The 22,247-nt window shown below is 41.5% G+C and overlaps 1 protein-coding gene and 1 pseudogene across 1 annotated transcript in view; one reads left to right on the top strand and one right to left on the bottom strand.

The window, feature by feature from the left end:
• Positions 1-578: 578 nt before the first annotated feature.
• On the top strand, positions 579-2,889 carry LOC123931353 (annotated as a pseudogene).
• Positions 2,890-19,329: 16,440 nt separating this feature from the next.
• The window catches only part of PPP2R1A (protein phosphatase 2 scaffold subunit Aalpha), a 39,356-nt gene continuing 36,438 nt past the window's right edge, over positions 19,330-22,247 (bottom strand). The window contains exons 14-15 of the mRNA XM_045988247.1: positions 19,967-20,058; positions 19,330-19,812 (exon numbers count right to left, since the gene is read on the bottom strand). Coding sequence (XP_045844203.1) covers positions 19,796-19,812; positions 19,967-20,058 — 109 coding nt within the window. The 3' untranslated portion in view covers positions 19,330-19,795. The remainder of the gene's footprint in view (positions 19,813-19,966; positions 20,059-22,247) is intronic.

The raw sequence follows: 22,247 nt of genomic DNA, 5'->3' as shown, positions 1-22,247 counted from the left end.
ATAATAATTTAGTTTCTAGCCTACAGTATTTTATCATATATTAGTGTTTTATGTCTCCCAATATAAGGTATGATGTGATTATTCAACACTTTCTGTGATAGTTACCTTTATACTTATGTTCTTGATATAAAAGCAAGTGAGTCTTTTTAGCTGCATCCTAACATGAAGCCAGTCTCACACCCATTACACACACCTTGTGATGGAGCAGGTTCCTACCATATTCTACCGCCAACAGTGCATCTGCATTTATTGATAGCTAAAGCTTTATTCATAAATGATATTGGCCTATAATTCTTTACAAATAAGTGGAAACTTGTTACATCCAACACTACAATAACAAAAATGCAAAGTCAAATGACAAAGTGTAAAATCAAAACGAAATATAGACCTGGATTATGTGATGAACACAAGGATTCATTAGTTGCGTATAACACCCGGTGCTCATCACCCCCAGATACCCCCTTGACACCCATCACCCGGCTACCCCATCGCCCACCCCCTTTCCTTCTGTAACCCTCAGTTTGTTTCCCAGAGTCCAGACTCTCTCTTGCTTTGTCTCCCTCTCTGATTTCTTCCCATTCAGTTTTCCCTCCCCTCTCCTGCGGTTCTCTGTGTTGCTTCTGAAGTTCTACATATGAATGAAATCATATGCTAAATTATCTTTCTCTACTTATTTCACTCAGCATAATCCCCTCCAGTTCCATCTGTGTGGATGCAAATGGTGGGTATTCATCCTTTTTAATGGCTGATTAATAGCCCGTTGTACATACGGACATCTTTATCCATTCATCTGTTGAAGGGCAGCTCGGCTCCTTCCAGGCTAGCTATTGGGGACACTGCTACTATGAACACTGGGGTGTATGTGCTCCTTCTTTTTACTACATCTGCATCTTTGGGTAAATACCTAATAGTACAAATTAGCTTTTAGTAGAGGATGCTAGTTTAATGGTTTAATGCACTATTTTTGTTACCAGCAATGAAATTAAATATAAAATGGACACTGGACTTAAAAATTCCGAGGAGACGAAACCCTTTAAGCCACATAAAAAAAAACTAAAATCTAGCTTATTTCATGAACATAATAAGCAAAACGTAGGTTATTTCTTGTGAATGCCTCTGATAATCGTTAAAAATTTATCTTCCTAAAAAAAGGCATAAGATAGTAATTTTAACCAATGCCTTGTCATCTGGAAAGCTCCATTGTAATAACCAATCACTGTAACCACTTTATAAGTGATCCTGGAACATTATGCCCCAACCTTCACAGGTTTTAAAACTGAAAGCTCCCTGGTCCATCAACAGTTCTCATATGCACAATAAAGTCTTACTATTTGTTGACTAGGGTGTTTTAATTTTGCTATTTCTGGAATTTTGACACAGCACAACCCATTTCAAGTCCCTGCTCTGCCCTAAGCAGTAGATTTTGACAAATACAAATACTTAACCTCTCTCTGTATCTGTTCTCTTCATCTTTTAGTTACAGCGACAATGGTGCCAGCCTCATGGCTTCGTGAAGCATGAAGTTCTCTCACAAGTGCCTTCACAGAAGTGATTTTACATTACAAGCACTCTTTTAAAAAGTTACACATTCAACCTGTGGAAAACTCTTAGTAAAAGAAAAACATTAAGTCAACATTTCTTAGTGGAACTAATAGTTTTAAGTGGAGAATAATGGATTCCAGTTGATATGATACCTCTCACCAGGGCCCATTCAGGATCCTTTAGCTCAGAAAATACACTCAGTCACTGGGAACTGACAAGATGACTGTGGGGGATCTGGCGCTGGAGGTGATTTCATCATATACTATGGTTGGAATCCTGGGCAATTTTTCTCTTCTTTACCATTACTGGGTGTGGGCCAAGGTCTTTATTTTTTATTTTACTGGGTGTGGGCCAAGGTCCATCGATTTGATTCTCAAGCTGCTGATTATAGCCAACTCCTTGGGCATTCTGCCTAAAGGAGTCCCCGCACAATGATACCTTTTTGCTGGAAACATTTCCTCAATGACAAACTTTTTTTGCATGTTCACCGAGTCGGCAGGGTTGTGTCCAAGGGTAGCAGCAGCCTCTGGATTGTCTTCCAGGCCATCATGATCAGTCCTAGAATTTCAGGTAGATGGGGCTTAAAGTGAACTCTGAACTACATAAGCACGTCCACAGCCCTGTGCTGGATCCTGCCCAGGCTGGTAAACACAATTCTTCTTATATATGTCACCAGGAAATGGAGCAACAAAAAAATCACAAACAGAAATAATTTTGGATACTGCTCTTCAGTTCGTCATGACAAAGCCAGAGACTCAATGTATGCAGAATTGTTACCATCCCCCGATGTGCTATGTTTGGGGCTCATGCTCTGGGCCAGCAGCTGCATGGTTTTCATCCTGTTCAGGCACAAGCAGAAGGTCCCACATATTCACAGGACCAATGTCTCCTCCACATCATCTGAGTCCACAGCCACCAAAACCATCCTTTGTCTGGTGAGCACCTTTGTCCACTTTAATATCCTCTCCTCCAACTTTCAAGTCATTTTGTCTGTTTTTGATAATCCCAACTGATCTTCCTTAGCACCAATTCAGTAATCACTGCTTCCCAACTGCCTGCTTGTAAGCCATGAGCACGCACAGTGTATCTATGCTCTGCCTTGCCTACATAATACAAGTCCCTCAGCTAGAAGGAAAATGTAAACTGAGTGTTTTCACCCAGTGTTCAGTCACTTATCCCATCCCCCTTAGAATCGTAAGAAACAGTGACATTACAAGAGTGGTGGTAAACACACACAGACACACATATTTGTGTTTATAGAATGTGTGTTCGCACATTCATGGTGTGTGTTCCTATCAATCTGATTATGATCACCCATCAGGCAATAGTATTGGAAAACTATTAGAATGTAAAGTTCTTAATTTAAAATACTTATCTTTATCCTGCCCTTCTAGTTGATCTTAACATACATGAAAGGTATTTTTCATTTACCTACTTTAGTTTTTATATCCTAGTTGTATCTCTTGACAAAAAAATCTAAATGAGTAATATTTATAACATAAAATAACATTTGACTTTTAACAGGATTAGTCTTTCATGTTTAATAATGGACAAACTTGGAAAGCATTTACCAACTTATTATGTGTGCTTCATGATACCTGTTCTATTTTATTCTATGTTGACTTCTGTGTTCTGCTTTTGAGGTGATGTAGATTTAATATCTTAGACTTCAACCCAGAATTTGCACAACACTTGTAAATACTAATCACAATATAGTTATTTAATACAGTTAACCTCCACCTTGACAATACAAGGTCACTGAATACTAACCTATTTACCTTCTTATAACTTTTTTAGTTGCTGCTGTGTATTGAAAATTGTTTTACACATAGCTTATGAGTGCACTGCTCAAATTTCACAAACTGAACACACATGTATATAGATCTGAGGTTAAAAGAAAACACTGACGACTTTAAAAGATGTTTGTTTCCTCATGCCCTCCAGTTACTATCCCCAAGAGTGACCACTATTGTGACATAACTGCATACATCAATTTCACTTCTTTGTAATTCAACTGAATGGAATCCTACTGCATGAACTCCTTTATATTCGGCTTTTAAAATTTCTTATGTTTGGGGGCATCTGAGTGGCTCTGTCCATTGTTCCAACTCATGATTTCAGCTTAAGTCATATCTCATGGGTTGTGGAATTGAGCCCCATGTCAGGCTCCTATGTTCAGTGGGGAGTCTGCTTAGGATTTTCTCTTCCTCTCTTTCTGTCCCTCCCCCTACTTGCATGCATGCCCACTCTCAGAAAAATAAATCTTTTTTTAAAATTCCATGTTTGTTAATTTATCCGTATTTTTTCATGCTGTTCGTGACAGAATTCCACTGTGTGAACATCAGTTTTCTTTCTGTCAGTCAATCAATTTAATCATTCTTCTGTCCATGCGTATGAGTGAGTTTCATTTTGGGGCTATCATGAATAAACAGCACTGGTATGTAAATTCTAGAAACTGGTTGGTGGTACATGTATGAATGTCTGTTGGGTACATATTTGATAGAGGAACTTTTGGGCCACAGGTTTATATCTACTCAGCTTTTGGAGATAACTGCCAGCTTTCTGAAATGTTTGTACAAATTTCATACCTGTCAACAGTGTATGACACACCTGGTTTATACACAACTTTATCATTTTTTTATCATTTTCACTTTAGTCCTGTGGTTGGTGTGTGATGCTAAACCAGGTAGTGAGAGGCAGGCCTAAACAAGCAGCTTCACTAGTTTGTCATTTACCCTCCTTCTGGCAGGATAACTGAGGATTTATCAAGGCTGACAGAGAACTGGGTGAATGAAAAGCATTGAACCTTCATGTCTCTTACCAGTGAACAGCCGAAGGTTGCTGGCAACAAAAAGGAAATGTGCCTGTGAGGGTGGGGCCAGGAGAATGGCAGAATGGGAGGCCCAGAATCCTCCTTTCCCCAGCAGACACAGTGATTCAACAACAGTTAACAGATGCCTTCCTTTTGTTTGAAATCCATAAACTAGCTGAGAGGTTCCTGCACCCTGGGTGAGCATCAAACCAGTCACACTGAGACCGGTAGGAAAATGTGAGACACTCTTGTCATAATTCCTACCCTTGGCAGAGCTCCCAGCTTCCGGAGGGAAGAAAGAGCTATATCACATATCCGAAGTTCCAACTTTTCCAAGGGCTGCCCAGGGGATGCTTTGTTTTCTGTTTCAGAGGGCTGATGGAACCTGACATACTCTAGATGCCTGGAGGCCAAAGGAGTAAAATGAGGTTTAAACAAGCATATAAGCAGGCAATGAAACTCCTCTTCCAGCTCAATGCAGTGTGAGCAGAAGAAAAAGTTTAGATTCTACATTCTTCCTGGGCAGAAAAGGGCTGACTTTATGTCCAAAGTCCCAACTTCTCTGGGGATGCCTGAAAGACTGGTTTCTGTCTTACGTGTCTCAGACTGACAAGACCCAATGTATTTTAGACTCCTGGGGCCACTACAACAAAGATGGTAGTTTGGACTAGAGTGAAGATTTGGGAGGCTCCCAAAATCTACATGCCCAGTCCCTGAAGACTGGTACAGGTGGCAATTTTTTTTTTTTTTACTAAGGCACAACACATTAATAATTAACAATTAATAATTAATAGTCAACACAGAGTCAAGGAAAATGATGAAACACAGAAACCTGTCTCAAACAAAGGAATGAGATAAATCTCCAGAAAACGACCCTCATGAAATGTAAATATCTGATTTACCTGACAAAGAATTCAAAATGACCATCCTAAGTTTACTTAATGCAGGAGAACAATGCATGAACAACATGAGAATTTTAACAAAGAGAGAGATAAGTATCAAACAGAAATCTTGGAGCTGAAGAATTAAAACAAAGGAAATGAAAAACTTACTGGGGGGGGGGGGTTGAACAACAGTCTAGAGCAGAAGAAAGGATACACATAGGCTGAAAGTGAAGTAATGGAAAAAGACATTCCATAAAAAGGGAAACCAAAGAGAGTGAAAGCGGTCATACTTACATCAGATAAGACAGACTTTCAGTTAGCATCACTCATAAGAGACAAAAGAACATCAATATATAGTGATAAAGGGGTAATTCATTAAAAGGATACAACAAATACACATACATATAATCCAGTACCAGAGTACCTCAGTATTTAAAGCAAATATTGACAGACCTGAAGGGAAAAATGAACAGTAACACAATGATAGTTGGGGACTTTAATACCCCATTTTCAACATTGATGCATCATCCAGACAGAAAATCAGCAAGGAAACAGCCAACTTGAAGAACACTATAGACCAAATGGACCTAACAGACATATGACATATATAGAACATTCCATCCAATAGCACAAGAATAATATCTTTTCAAGCATACATGGAGCATTTTATAAGGTATATTGCACGCTGTGCTATAAAGCAAGTCTTAACAAATTTAAGAAGACTGAAATCATATCATGTACTTTTTCTGAAACACATGGCATGAAACTAGAAATCAATGAAAGGAGGAAAACTGGAAAATTCACAAATATGTGAAAATAACACACTCCTGAGTCAACAACAACAAAAAAAAGTCAAAAGGGGAAATCAGAAAGTATACCAAAACAAATGAAAATGGAAATACAATATACCAAAAGTTACAGGATGCAGCAAAAGCAGTTCTAAGAGAAAGTTTATAGTAATAAATATCTATATTAATAAAAGTCTCATATAAGCAATTAACATTATGCCTCAAGAAACTAAAATGAAAGAAATAAACCTTAGTAGAAGGGAGGAAAAAATAAAGAGAAATAAATGTAATGGAGCAAGAAATACAACAGGAGGGGGAGGAGTCAAGATGGCGGAGAAGTAGCAGGCTGAAACTACATCAGGTAGCAGGAGATCAGCTCGATAGCTTATCTAAACATTGCAAACATCTACAAATCCAATGGGACATCGAGGAGAAGACGAACAGCAACTCTAGAAACAGAAAATCAACCACTTTCTGAAAGGTAGGACTGGCGGAGAAGTGAATCCAAAACGACGGGAAGATAGACGGCGGGCGGAGGAACGGAGCACAAAATCAGGACTTTTAAACGTCTGTTCCACTGAGGGACATTGCTCCAGAGGCTAAACCAGGGTGAAGCCCACGCGGGGTCAGTGTGGCCGCAGGTCCCGCAGGGTCACAGAAGGATCGGGGGTGTTGGAGTGTCGCAGAGCTCGCAGGTATTAGAACAGAGAAGCCGGCTGCAGAGACAGAGCCGAGGACTGAACTATCAGCTCGGGGTTACCTTGAACTGGTCGCGGGCTGGATGAGCTCGGAGCGCGGCTAGAGGCTGGGGATACGGGAGTGATTGGGTGCTGTCCTCTGGGAGCGCACTGAGGAGTGGGGCCCCAGGCTCTCGGCTCCTCCCGGCCGGAGACTAGGAGGCCGCCGTTTTCATTCCCGTCCTCCGGAACTCTACGGAAAGCATTCAGGGAACAGAAGCTCCCAAAAGCGAACCCGAGCCGATTACTTAGTCCGGCCGCCAGTAAGGGCGGTGCAATCCCGCCTCGGGCAAAACACTTGAGAGTCACTACAACAGGCCCCTCCCCCAGAATATCAACAAAATATCCAGCCAGGACGAAGTTCATCTATCAAGGAAAGTAGGTTCAATTCCTAAGAAAGCAGCGCAATTCCAGAGGAGGAGAAAGCAAAGCACGGAACTCATGGCTTTCTCCCCATGATTCTTTAGTCTTGCGGCTACTTCAATTTTTTTTTTCTTTTTTCAATTTTTTTTCTTTTTTCTTCTTCTGGTAAATTTTTTAAAACTTTTACCCTTTTCTTTTTTAACCTTTTTTGACTAGTTTATCTAAATATATATATTTTTTCTTTTTTATATTTTTTCTTTATTTGTTTTATTTTTTAAATTTCTTTTTTTTTTTCTGAACCTCTTTTTATCCCCTTTCTCCCCACCACAATTTGGGGTCTCTTCTCATTTGGTTACAGCGCATTTTTCTGGGGTCTTTGCCACCCTTTTAGTATTTTATTTGCTCCTTCATATCCTCTTATGTGGACAAAATGACAAGGCGGAAAAAATCACCACAAACAAAAGAACAAGAGACAGTACCGAAGGCTAGGGACCTAATCAACACAGACATGGGTAATATGTCAGATCAAGAGTTCAGAATGACGATTCTGAACATCCTAGCCGGGCTCGAAAAAGGCATGGAAGATATTAGAGAAACCCTCTCTGGAGATATTAAAGCCCTTTCTGGAGAAATTAAAGAACTAAAATCTAACCAAGTTGAAATCAAAACAAGCTATTAATGAGGTGCAATCAAAAATGGAGGCTCTCACACCTAGGATCAAGGAGGCAGAAGAAAGAATTAGTGATATAGAAGACCAAATGACAGAGAATAAAGAAGCCGAGCAAAAGAGGGACAAACAGCTACTGGACCATGAGGGGAGAATTCGAGAGATAAGTGACACCATAAGACGAAACAACATTAGAATAATTGGGATTCCAGAAGAAGAAGAAAGAGAGAGGGGAGCAGAAGGTCTATTGGAGAGAATTATTGGAGAGAATTTCCCTAATATGGCAAAGGTAACAAGCATCAAAATCCAGGAGATGCAGAGAACCCCCCTCAAAGTCAACAAGAATAGGTCCACACCCCGTCACCTAATAGTAAAATTTACAAGTCTTAGTGACAAGAGAAAATCCTGAAAGCAGCCCGAGAAAAGAAGTCTGTAACATACAATGGTAAAAATATTAGATTGGCAGCAGACTTATCCACGGAGACCTGGAAGGCCAGGAAGAGCTGGCATGATATATTCAGAGCACTAAACGAGAAAAACATGCAGCCAAGAATACTCTATCCAGCTAGGCTATCATTGAAAATAGAAGGAGAGATCAAAAGCTTCCAGGACAAACAAAAACGGAAAGAATTTGCAAACACCAAACCAGCTCTACAGGAAATATTGAAAGGGGTCCTCTAATTAAGAGAGAGCCTAAAAGTAGTAGATCAGAAAGGTACAGAGACAATATACAGTAACAGTCACCTTACAGACTAATAATGGCACTAAATTCGTATCTCTCAATAGTTACCCTGAATGTTAATGGGCTAAATGCCCCAATCAAAAGACACAGGGTATCAGAATGGATAAAAAAAACAAAACCCATCAGTATGTTGCCTACAAGAAACTCATTTTAGACGCGGAGACACCTCTAGATTTAAAGTGAGGGGGTGGAAAACAATTTACCATGCTAATGGGCATCAGAAGAAAGCTGGGGTGCCAATCTTTATATCAGATCAATTAGATTTCAAGCCAAAGACTATAGTAAGAGATGAGGAAGGACACTATATCCTACTCAAAGGGTCTGTCCAACAAGAAGATCTAACAATTTTCAATATCTATGCCCCTAACGTGGGAGCAGCCAACTATATCAACCAATTAATAACAAAATCAAAGAAACACATCAATAATAATACAATAATAGTAGGGGACTTGAACACTCCCCTCACTGAAATGGACAGATCATCCAAGCCAAAGATCAACAAGGAAATAAAGGCCTTAAATGACACACTGGACCAGATGGACATCACAGATCTATTCAGAACATTTCATCCCAAAGCAAGAGAATACACATTCTTCTCTAGTGAACATGGAACCTTCTCCAGAATAGATCACATCCTGGGTCACAAATCAGGTCTCAACCGGTATCAAAAGATTGGGATCATTCCCTGCATATTTTCAGACCACAATGCTCTGAAGCTAGAACTCAATCACAAGAGGAAAGCTGGAAAGAACCCAAATCCATGGAGACTAAACAGCATCCTTCTAAAGAATGAATGGGTTAACCAGGAAATTAAAGAAGAATTGAAAAAATTCATGGAAACAAATGATAATGAAAACACAATGGTTCAAAATCTGTGGGACACAGCAAAAGCAGTCCTGAGAGGAAAATATATAGCGGTACAAGCCTTTCTCAAGAAACAAGAAAGGTCTCAAGTACACAACCTAACCCTACACGTAAAGGAGCTGGAGAAAGAACAAGAAAGAAACCCTAAACCCAGCAGGAGAAGAGAAATCATAAAGATCAGAGCAGTAATCAATGAAATAGAAACCAAAAAAACAATAGAAAAAATCAATGAAACTAGGAGCTGGTTCTTTGAAAGAATCAATAAGATTGATAAACCCCTGGCCAGACTCATCAAAAAGAAAAGAGAAAGGACCCAAATCAATAAAATCATGAATGAAAGAGGAGAGATCACAACTAACACCAAAGAAATACAGACAATTATAAGAACATACTATGAGCAACGCTACGCCAACAAATTTGACAATCTGGAAGAAATGGATGCATTCCTAGAGACATATAAACTACCACAACTGAACCAGGAAGAAATAGAAAACCTGAACAGGCCCTTAACCAGTAAGGAGATTGAAACAGTCATCAAAAATCTCCAAACAAACAAAAGCCCAGGGCCAGACGGCTTCCCAGGGGAATTCTACCAAACATTTAAAGAAGAACTCATTCCTATTCTCTTGAAACTGTTCCAAAAAATAGAAATGGAAGGAAAACTTCCAAACTCTTTTTATGAGGCCAGCATCACCTTGATCCCAAAACCAGACAAGGATCCCACCAAAAAAGAGAACTACAGACCAATATCCTTGATGAACACAATTGAAAAATTCCCACCAAAATACTAGCCAATAGGATTCAACAGTACATTAAGAGGATTATTCACCACGATCAAGTGGGATTTATTCCAGGACTTCAGGGTTGGTTCAACATCCACAAATCAATCAATGTTAATAAAAGAAAGAACAAGAACCATATGATACTCTCAATAGATGCTGAAAAAGCATTGGACAAAGTACAGCATCCTTTTCTGATCAAAACTCTTCAAAGTGTAGGGATAGAGGGCACATACCTCAATAGTATCAAAGCCATCTATGAAAAACCCACCGCAAATATCATTCTCAATGGAGAAAAAATGAAAGCTGTTCCGCTAAGGTCAGGAACACGGCAGGGATGTCCATTATCACCACTGCTATTCAACATAGTACTAGAAGTCCTAGCCTCAGCAATCAGACAACAAAAAGAAATTAAAGGCATCCAAATTGGTAAAGAAGAAGTCAAACTATCACTCTTCGCAGATGATATGATACTATATGTGGAAAACCCAAAAGACTCCACCCCAAAACTGCTAGAACTTGTACAGGAATTCAGTAAAGTGTCAGGATATAAAATCAATGCCCAGAAATTAGTTGCATTTCTGTACACCAACAACAAGACTGAAGAAAGAGAAATTAGGGAGTCAATCCCATTTACAATTGTACCCAAAACTATAAGATACCTAGGAATAAACCTAACCAAAGAGGCTAAGAATCTATACACAGAAAATTATAAAGTACTCATGAAAGAAATTGAGGAAGACACAAAGAAATGGAAAAATGTTCCATGTTCCTGGATTGGAAGAATAAATATTGTGAAAATGTCCATGCTACCTAAAGCAATCTACACATTTAATGGAATCCCTATCAAAATACCATCCATTTTTTTTTCAAAGAAATGGAACAAATAATCCTAAAATTTATATGGAACCAGAAAAGACCTCGAATAGCCAAAGGAATATTGAAAAAGAAAGCCAAAGTTGGTGGCATCACAATTCCGGACTTCAAGCTCTATTACAAAGCTGTCATCATCAAGACAGCATGGTACTGGCACAAAAACAGACACATAGATCAGTGGAACAGAATAGAGAGCCCAGAAATCGACCCTCAACTCTATGGTCAACTCATCTTCGACAAAGCAGGAAAGAATGTCCAATGGAAAAAAGACAGCCTCTTCAATAAATGGTGCTGGGAAAATTGGACAGCCACATGCAGAAAAATGAAATTGAACCACTTCCTTACACCACACACGAAAATAGACTCCAAATGGATGAAGGACCTCAATGTGAGAAAGGAATCCATCAAAATCCTTGAGGAGAATGCAGGCAGCAACCTCTTCGACCTCAGCCGTAGCAACATCTTCCTAGGAACAACGGCAAAGGCAAGGGAAGCAAGGGCAAAAATGAACTCTTGGGATTTCATCAAGATCAAAAGCTTTTGCACAGCAAAGGAAACAGTTAACAAAACCAAAAGACAACTGACAGAATGGGAGAAGATATTTGCAAACGACATATCAGATAAAGGGCTAGTATCCAAAATCTATAAGGAACTTAGCAAACTCAACACCCAAAGAACAAACAATCCAATCAAGAAATGGGCAGAGGACATGAACAGACATTTCTGCAAAGAAGACATCCAGATGGCCAACAGACACATGAAAAAGTGCTCCACGTCACTCGGCATCAGGGAAATACAAATCAAAACCACAACGAGATATCACCTCACACCAGTCAGAATGGCTAAAATTAACAAGTCAGGAAATGACAGATGCTGGCAAGGATGCGGAGAAAGGGGAACCCTCCTCCACTGTTGGTGGGAATGCAAGCTGGTGCAACCACTCTGGAAAACAGCATGGAGGTTCCTCAAAATGTTGAAAATAGAACTACCCTATGACCCAGCAATTGCACTACTGGGTATTTACCCTAAAGATACAGACGTAGTGATCCGAAGGGGCACGTGTACCCGAATGTTTATAGCAGCAATGTCTACAATAGCCAAACTATGGAAAGAACCTAGATGTCCATCAACAGATGAATGGATAAAGAAGATGTGGTATATATACACAATGGAATACTATGCAGCCATCAAAAGAAATGAAATCATGCCATTTGCGACGACGTGGATGGAACTAGAGCGTATCATGCTTAGTGAAATAAGTCAATCGGAGAAAGACAACTATCATATGCTCTCCCTGATATGAGGACATGGAGAAGCAACATGGGGGGTTAGGGGGATAGGAGAAGAATCAATGAAACAAGATGGGATTGGGAGGGAGACAAACCATAAATGACTCTTAATCTCACAAAACAAACTGGGGGTTGCTGGGGGGAGGTGGGATTAGGAGAGGGGGAGGGGGCTATGGACATTTGGGTGGGGAGGCGAACCATAAGAGACTATGGACTCTGAAAAACAACCTGAGGGTTTTGAAGGGTCAGGGGTGGGAGGTTGGGGGAACAGGTGGTGGGTAATAGGGAGGGCACGTTTTGCATGGAGCACTGGGGGTTGTGCAAAAACAATGTATACTGTTATGCTGAAAAAAATAAATAAAAGGGGGAAAAAAAAGAAGAAATACAACAGGAAAAAAAAAACCCTGAAACTAAGGTTTTTTTGTTTTTTTTTTAAGAAAATAACAAATTGTTAGCTAGACAAAACAAAACAAACAAAAAACAGAGATAGAGTGAAGGGAGGGGGACGCAAAAAATTTATAAATGAAAGAAAACATTATAACTGATTGCACAGAAATACAAAGGATCATTAAAAAAAACTATGAAAAATAATATGCTAATAAATCAGGCAATCTAGAAGAAATAAGTTCTTAGATACATACAGTCTACCAAAATTGGATAACGAAGAAACAGAAAACCTTAACAGACCAATAATGACTAAGGAGACTGAATAAGGAATCAAAAACCCAACAAAGACAATCCCAAGTCCAGATAGTTTCATCCATGAATTCTACCAAACATTTAAAGAACTGACACCAGTTCTTCTAAACTCCTCCAAAAAATGAAGAAGAGGAACACTCCCAAACTCATTTCACAAGGTCAGCATGACCCTGATACCAAAGCTAGATAAGGACACTATAAGGAAACAAAACTACAGGTCAATTTATCTGATGAATATTGATGCAAAAATCCTCAACAAAATATTAGCAAACCCAATTCAAAAGCACATAAAAACTTCCATACACCATAATCAAGTAAGATTTATCCTTGGGATGTAAGGATGGTTCAATATATGCAAATCAACAAATGTGATAGACCACATTAACAGAACAAAGGATAAAAATTATACAATCATCTCAGTAACTGTTGAAAGCACTTAACAAACTTTAATATCCTTTCAATAATAAAAACTCTCAACAACCTGAGTACAGAAGGAATGTACCTCAACAAAACAGAGGCCATATATGAAAAGCCCACAGCCAGTTATCACATACTCAAGAGTTCAAGTAAAGCTTTTCCTCCGAGATTAAAAACAATGTTCCCCACTCTTAACCACTTCTATTCAACACAGTACTGGAAGTCTTAAAAAGAGTAAATCTGTAATTAAAAAAAAAAAAGGTCATCCAAATTGGAAAGGAAAAAGTAAAATTATCTGTTTGCAGATGATATGATCTTTTATGTAGAAAAGCCTAAAAATTCCAGGATAAAACTGTTAGAATAAATGAATTCACCAAACTAGCAAAATGAAGTCAACAGAAAAACCAGTTGCATTTTTATATGCTAGCAATGAACAATCTGAAAAGGAAATTATAAAAACAAGAATAAGCAATTAGCCAGAGGTAAGAGACTTTTACAAAGAAAACTACTAAACATTTCTGAAAGAATTAAACATAAAAATAAATGGAAATGCATCCCATGTTCATGGATGGGAAAACTTACTACTGCTAAAATGTCACTACCACTCAAAGCAAAGCAATCTACAGATTCAATGGAATCCCTCAGACTCCAATGATGTCTTTTGCAGAAATAGAACAACTCAGTCTAATCTTCATATGGAATCTTAAGGGACCCCCATAACCAAAACAATCTTGAAAAAGAACAAAGCTACTGTACTGAACTCACTTTCCTGATTTCAAAACAAAGCTGTAATCAAAGTAGTGTGGTACTGGTCTTCATGATCAAATGACTTTTTTAAAAAGATTCTATTTATTCATTTGACAGAGAAAGATCACAAGTAGGCAGAGAGGCAGGCAGAGAGAGAGAAGCAGGCTCGCCGCTGAGTAAAGAGCCGGATGCAGGGCTCAATCCCAGGACCCTGAGATCATGACCCAAGCTGAAGGCAGCGACTTAACCCACTGAGCCAACCAGGTGCCCCTATGATCAAATGATTTTTAAGAGAACCACGGCTCTTCACGAAATGGTACTAGGATAACTGAATACCCACAGGCCAAAAAAAATGAAGCTGGATCTGTATCTAACACCATATAAAAAGATTAACTCAAAATGAATCAAAGACCTAAAACTCTTAGAAGAAAACATTGGTCAAAACTTTCATGATATTAGATCTGGCAGTGATTTCTTAGATACAACACCAAAAGTACAAGTAAAACAAAACCCTACAATACCTGGCCTTTTGTGTCTGGCTACTTTCATGACATGTTTCCAAAATTCATTCATTTTGTAAATGTATCAATAGTTCATTTTTATTTATTTTTTAAAAAGATTTTACTTATTTGACAGACAGAGATCACAAGTAGGCAGAGAGGCAGGCAGAAGAGGGTGGCGGGGGGAAGCAGGCTCTCTGCTGAGCAGAAAGCCCAATGCGGGGCTCAATCCCAAGACCCTGGTTATCATGACCTGAGCAGAAGGCAGAGGCTTTAACCCACTGAGCCACCCAGGAGCCCCAATACTTCATTTTAAAAAAAGATTTATGTATTTATTTTGTGAGAGAAAGCCTGAATAGGAGGAGCAGAGGGAAAGAATCTCAAGCAGACTCTCTGCTGAGCAGGGAGCCCTACACAGGGCCCAGTCTCATGAGCCCAAGATCATGATCTGAGTCAAAATCAAGACTCAGACGCTCAATCAACTGAGCCATCGAGGTGCCCCAACCCTTCATTCATTTTTATGGCTAATATCCATTACATGGATATACCACATTTCATCAGTTGGATACTTGGGTGGTTTCCACATTTTCGCTATTGTGAAGAATACTGTTACCAGTATTTGTGTGTATTTCTTATAGGGACATAAGTTTTCAATTCTCTTGGGTATATACTTAGGAGTACAATGGGTAGGCAAATGGTAACTGCCACATTGTTTCCCAAAGTGAATACACCATTTCCCATTTCCACTGGCAATATATGAAGATTCGAGTATCTCCATATCCTTACCAACAATGTATGGACATAATTACTTCTTTGTATTTGTGTCCTGCAATCTTACTGAACTTAATTTTTTAGTGGATTCCTTAGGATTCCCTGTATACATAATCATGTCATCTGCAAATGTAGTTCTATTTCTTCCTTTCCAATCTGCATGCCTTTTATTTTTCTTGCCTAATTATCCTGAATTACTACTACAATGTTGAAAAGTGGCAGGAGTGGATACTTTTGCCTTGTTTATCTTACATGGTAAGTACCCAATCTTTCACCATTATTATAGTATCTGTGGTTTTCTGTAGATAACCTTTTATCAGGTTAAGGAAACTCCTTTCTATTTCGAGTTTACTGTTTTTATCGTGAAAGTGTGGGTTTTGGTAAATGTGACTTTTTAGCATCAATGGAGATGATCATGTTACCTTCTACTGATTAGGTGTATTACACTAATGTTAGCCTTAGAACGAGTTGGAAGTGTTCTCTTCTACTTTTGGGAAGAGTTTATGAAAGATTGGTATTCTTTTGATGTTTTGTTAGAAAATTCACTGAAGCCATCTGGGCCCAGACTTTTGTGGGCAGTGTTTTGATTACTAATTGAATACATTCCATATATTCCTAAGACACACATATTTCTGACTGTGATGTGTATTCCATGCAAGAAAGATAAAAACTCTGAAGTCTTAAGTTGGGTTTTGCTACTATAATAGTTCAAGTCAGATCAGGTTTTGCCCCCAGTGACTCATTACAAAGCCTATCATGGATTTCTACACCTTGCATCATAGTTAAGAGATTAGGACTCCTATTTTCTATAGGGCCAGCCATGCCCTGCTTCTTCTCTTCCAGCTTGTAGGGCCAGCTTCCTGTCCTTAGTTGGGCCCTAAAAGGATCTTAAGCAGAATTTCCTTAAGAGGAAACTAAGGCATTTTTTTTTTCTTCTGGAAGAGATTGTTGAGCTCTGATCTGGTAAGCCCGTAAGAGCCCACATCAGACACCCAACACTGTGGGTCTGTGTTCTCATCTGAAAAACAGTTTACACAGGGAAGAACTAAAGGGAGTGGCTACAGTGGGGACCTCCTCCAGATAGGAGGGCTGATAACAAGGCAGGTGTTAAGACTTCATGTTTTGATTATCTGAGGAGAGCAACAGGGCCTTCCTTCCAGCTGCTTCCTTTGTAACCCCCCAGGGGTTTGAGAAACAGAAGTGGCCTCAAGTCCACCTCCTTAATCTCTCTGCGTATTCTCCTCAGCCCCAGACCCAGCTGAGGCCCTGCCCTTGCCCCCTAAGACCATCATCCCAGCCTCCTCCCCAACACCCTGACATTGTCTGACCCTGGAAGAATCTCCATTCCTATCCCCCACCACCAAGTCTTAGGCGATCTTGTCCCTCAGGGTCACATTCAATCCTTTTGCGGTATTTGGAGGCTTTTCAAGATACGGCCCCTACACACTTCTCCATGGTTACCTATGCCACTCCGCCTCTTTCCTCACTCTCCATATTGAATTACTTCAGTTTCTCAAGAAGTGAGGAGAGAGCTTTCCAGGTAGATGTTCATTTTACATGTGAAAGGTTGGAGATTTGAAGCACATGCAAGTTTATAGGAACCCTCCTTTCCCAGGGAGAAGCAGGTGGTGAGTCTCAGAAGACTTGAATCCTGGCTGCCAAGATGACTGCATCCTTCCCTTTACTCCCCTATCCAGGTGTCACCCGGTCCCAATCTGTCTTCTTGGGAAGCTTTGTTTCCCCTTTTTACCTACAACCTCCCCAACTCCACAGTACCTGCCTCCAGCTCAAAATTCCTCTCTTGCTTAGACCGTATCCTCGCCAGGTCTCCTGGCCTCAGGTCTCCCCCTTCAATTCTGATACTGTCAGTCCTTTATCAAAAACCCCTGTGGGCTGCTCTGGCTTCAGGATAAAGTTTACATCTTCAGCTTGCTCCAAATGCTCTATACACTCTGTAATCAGCCTCAACTCCGTAAGCTGTTGATGCTCCACCTGTGTGTAGCAGAGCTAAGATGGAACCCAAAGTTTCTCTCTGGACCACGTATGGCTGACTGTCACACTGGCATTCCCCAGTGAGCCACGTGACTTGTTTCAGCTTGTGATGCAAGCTCTCATAAACTGAGGGCCTTGTTCTGCTGGAAACTCCTTTGGAACCATAAGCCATCAGATAAAGAGATCCAGCCACACTGGAGAGGCCACAGTGAGAAATGCTATACCAGGCCTCAGCTGAGGTGGTACCCCCAGATATGGAGGTAAAGAAGTCATCTTGAACGTCCAGCCCCAGTAGATACAGTAGTATGGAGCAGAGGAATCTTCCAGCTGAGCTGAGCGCAGACTGCAGAATTATGAGGAATAATACATTTTCATTGTTATAATCACTAATTTTTGGGGGAGGTGGGTTGTTATCCAGTAAAATGTAAATGAAACACAATGGGTCATTAATTCCATGTTCTTTCAGCCAATTAGTGGTAGACTGCCAACTGAACTTCAACATTCATCAAGCTGAAAGTGACCATACTGCCCCATCCCCCAACCTCATCAATTCTGCACTCAGTGAGTCCTTCAACTATCTGTATCCTAGGAAAGTACGGTACATTTGTGTTGGGTGTGGGGTGGGGGACCAAACTTAAACCACAGGTCCTTCTCTTATGAAACGAACATAAGCCAATAATGGGAGGAACAGGATCTCCTTCACCCTCATCCCCCAGGACTCAGCTGGGTGTAACAATCAGTAGGAACTCAGTAACATGAGGGCTGAGCTGGTTAAATCACCTTGCCACCCAGTACCAATTTCCCCTCCACCCTGCTGAGCAAAACTGTACTCAGTATCACGTCCTTTGTGAAACCTTACACGTACCACCATCCACTAAGTCTCCTGCTCCTCTCTCCGGGGCTCTTTGGCCCCTGCATCAGTTAGAATTCGGGTGACCTGCAAGTGATGAAACCCCAAACGAACAGTCACTCAAACAGTTTAACTCTCCCAGGTAACCAACATTGGTGTGGGTTTTCACAGCATCAGGGACCCAGGATCCTCTTATCTTGTTCTGCCACTTTGCTGGGCCTATGCTCCTAAGATTACTTCCTGGCCCAAGATGGCTGCTCCCACTCCAGCCATCTGGTCTACCTACTGTGCAGAGTGCAGAGTGAGGAAAAATGGGGGCGTATATCTCCTCCTTTAAGAACACTTCCTAAAAGCAGCACACACCACTTCTGTTCACATATTATTGGCCAGAATTTAGTCACAGCACCACACCAAATGTCAAGAGACCTGGGAAAATGCCTTGAGGCCAGGCCAACATGTGCCTAGCTACACACTGCAGTGTCTCTATTAATTAGTGAAGAAATGGGAGAACACATGTTGAGGGACAATGGGTTCCATCTTGCCAGTCCCCCTCCCATTCCGTTACAGCCCTGATTTTCCTGGGACTTCCTCAGGGACACAGCCTCACCTACAGGGAGTTCTCCAGCAAGTTACAACTGACCCCAACTGCTTCTCATATGCCATGCAGCACAGTTACGCACTTTGCATGTTTTAACATTTAGTCTTCACGTTGCGATTTAGATTCTACCATTATCTCCATTTGACGAAGTACAAAACGGAGTCAGAGAAACCGGGTAACCTACTCAAGGTCACACAGCCATTAACTAACAGAACGAGGATCTGGATCCCGGCAGTCTGGCTCCAAGACACCTGCCCTGAACCACCACATACTCGACTGATGTCTGTGAAACTAAGCTGCACCACAGGACTCTCCTGGCTGGAAACTGCATGGACCCACTATCCTGGAGGCCAGCTACACTCCTGGTATGGCACCCCTCCTCCACGCTATTGACTAAAACCAGAGGACCAGCTATTTCTAGACCTTTATTTCTCTGTGAAAAGGGAAAACAGGAATAAAATAAAAACGGCACAGTTGACACACACACAAAAAAACCACTGAGGGGGAGGGGGAGAGGAGGGAGGAAGGGAGATAGGAGGAGGAGAAGTAGATGGGGTAGGGGGTCCCCATTACAGCAGCAGGAGCCAGTGACCTGGGATGCTCACATCTCTCCCCTGCGGACAAAAGTGGCCCCTTCCTCCCAGGGTCACTGCCCTGTCCCAGCTTGTGCTCCCCCAAGCCTCTTGGGAGGTGGACAGTGAGAAGTCGGATTCCCAGGCTGGGGAGAGGAAGAACCGTGCTGAGGGAAGGGGCCTGGGGTCAGACCATGCACAGGGAGTGACAGCCAAAGTCCCCCCACTGTCTCCCTGAGGAAGGGATCTGGGTGGGGGAGGAGGGTGGGTGGACACCAGAGGCCGGCGTTGGCTCCTCTTCCAGCATCAGGCGAGAGACAGAACTGGGGGAACAGGAACAGGCGGGAGTCAGAACCACAGCTAGCCCTCTGCCCACAACTGCTCCTGCATATCCCCCTCCCAGGAGCTGCTCTTCTCAGGCCTAGGCCGATCCTTACAGACCACCCTCCCAGTGGGGTCTCCGAGTTCAGGCCTTACCAGTCAGAGCTTCCTGGGCAAAGTATTTGACATCCACGTCCTGGTCCTGGGTCAGCTTCTCTAGGATGGGCTTGACTTCGCTCTGCAGTGTGCTGGGAGGAGAAAGGGAAGGCAAAGAAAGGGATGAGCCAAGCTGGGAGATACACAGGAGGCAGGCAGAGGGCTCCTGGACAAGGAGGGGTTCACATACACAGATGGCATGTGAGTCCAGAGATGAAGTTACTTTGCAGGCTGGAAATAGAACAGAATAGGCAAAGGGAGGTCAGCCAGTCTGGGAGAATGGGGTATAGCATAACAGAACCCATAAGTCTCTGAGGCTCATCAAACGGATGTCTTTACTTATCGTATTTACTGAGGCCTACTCTGCATCAGGTATGAGTAGAGGGGCAAACCCAACACCCGATTCTTGCTCATGGAGAGCTTGGGCTAGGAGGAAGACACAGACCAAACACCTGGCCTGAAGGGAGTCAAAGGGGTTATCTGCTCTCAAGTAAGGGGCCCTAGGAAATCTACCCGCACTGAAAGTCAGCTGTTGGGGGAAACGAAGGCATGTCCTCTTCCAGTTAACAAACTGTTCCTCTGCCCCACACAACTGCCATTCTTAACTTTTACCCTCTAGATCTGTCATGCCTGTTTCTGAGCTGGATATAAATGGAATCACGGACCCTGCTTTCTTGGGTCTGGCTTTGCACCGAACACGAGGTTGGTGAGAATCATCTGTGTTGTGAAGCAGAGCAAGTCTTCATCATTGAACAGTCTCCCACTGCAGGAACAAACCAGTGTATCCATTGCACCGTGGACAGGTACCTGGGCTGTCTCTAGTTCACAGCTAATATGAAGAAAGCTACCACAACCGTCCTGGAAATAATTTTGCTAGAAATAAGCACTCACGTCCCCTGGACATACACCCGGGAATAGACATGCTGTGCTGGCTCACAGTGCACATACCCTCAGCTTCTCTAGATTCTACCAGTTTTCAGAGCGACGGCGTCCATTTCCCACCTGGAGCCCCAACTGCTGTGTATGAGAGCTCCAGACATTCTACCAACACCAAATGATCCTGAGTTTTTTAAGGTCAGCCATTCTGGGGTGTCCTTTTCTTTTTTAAAGATTTGAGACAGAGAGGACAAAGGAGAGCGCAAGTACGGGGGCGGTGGGAAGAGGGAGAAGCAGTCTCCCTGTTGAGGCTCTCGATCCCAAGACCCCAGGATCATGACCTGAGCACAAGGTGGACACTTAACCGACTGAGCGACCCGGGTGCCCAATGGGGTATCTTTTCATTTACAATGTCCCAATGGCTGATGACGCCGAGCACTGTGCCACATGCATACTGACTACAGGAGATCTTCTTTTGGAAGTGCCTATTGCAGCTGGGTTCTGCCCATCTCTTTTTTTGGGCATTTGTCTTACTGATCAGTGGGAAAGTACTCTGGATGAGTCAGTCCTTTGTCAGAAATACAGATTACAAATATGTCCTCCCCACCAGTGTCTCACCATTTTACTCTCATAATGTTCTCTATCGATGAAGTTCTTTCACTCAAGGTGAACTCATCAGCCTTTCCCCTGGGGAGCTATTTAACAGATCTGAGCAATTAAACAAATCTTTGCAAGTCTTAAGAGGTTGTCCTGTTTTCTTCCAGAATCTTTTTTTATTTTTCTGAGTCTGGCTGTCACCTCTAATTCACTTGGACACAGAAGTGAGGGGTTCCCAATCACACCCCACAAGCACACCACACTGGCCCAGCCGTCTACGAAAACACCTGCACCTCCCTCCTGAGCTGCGGCAGCACCTACTGCCCCTACTGTTATGTACACACGGTCTGTTTCTGTGTTCTTGACTCTGTTGTATTGGGCTACAGTACTGTGCCAACACCTTATTTTTTAATTACTGTGGTGTCATTAAGTCTTGGTTTCTCGTAGTAGAAGTCTTCCAACTCTTTTCTTTCTTAGGACCATGTTTCCTACTCCAGATCTTTTCATTTCCGTGTTCATTTTGGAGTCAAGCTGTCAATTTTTCAATAAAGAATCTGCTAAGACTGACTGAGATTAGACTGAATCCATACTTAAATTTTGGGAACATCCCATCCATAAATGTTAAGTAGATCTTTAATTTCTCAAAGCAATGCTTCATAGTTTTCACTAAAGATATCATACATCTTTCATTAAATTTATTCCTCAGTATTTGACGATTTTGGTGCAGAAACAAATTATGTACACACATATACAAAAATAATTTCTATTTCTTAATTTTATTTGCTTTCTTTTTTGAAAGATTTTATTT

This window comes from Meles meles, chromosome 19, assembly GCF_922984935.1.
Source record: "Meles meles chromosome 19, mMelMel3.1 paternal haplotype, whole genome shotgun sequence".
Lineage (NCBI taxonomy): Eukaryota > Metazoa > Chordata > Mammalia > Carnivora > Mustelidae > Meles > Meles meles.
The sequence above is the reverse complement of the archived record's forward strand: the minus strand, read 5'-3'. Positions and strand labels throughout refer to the sequence as shown.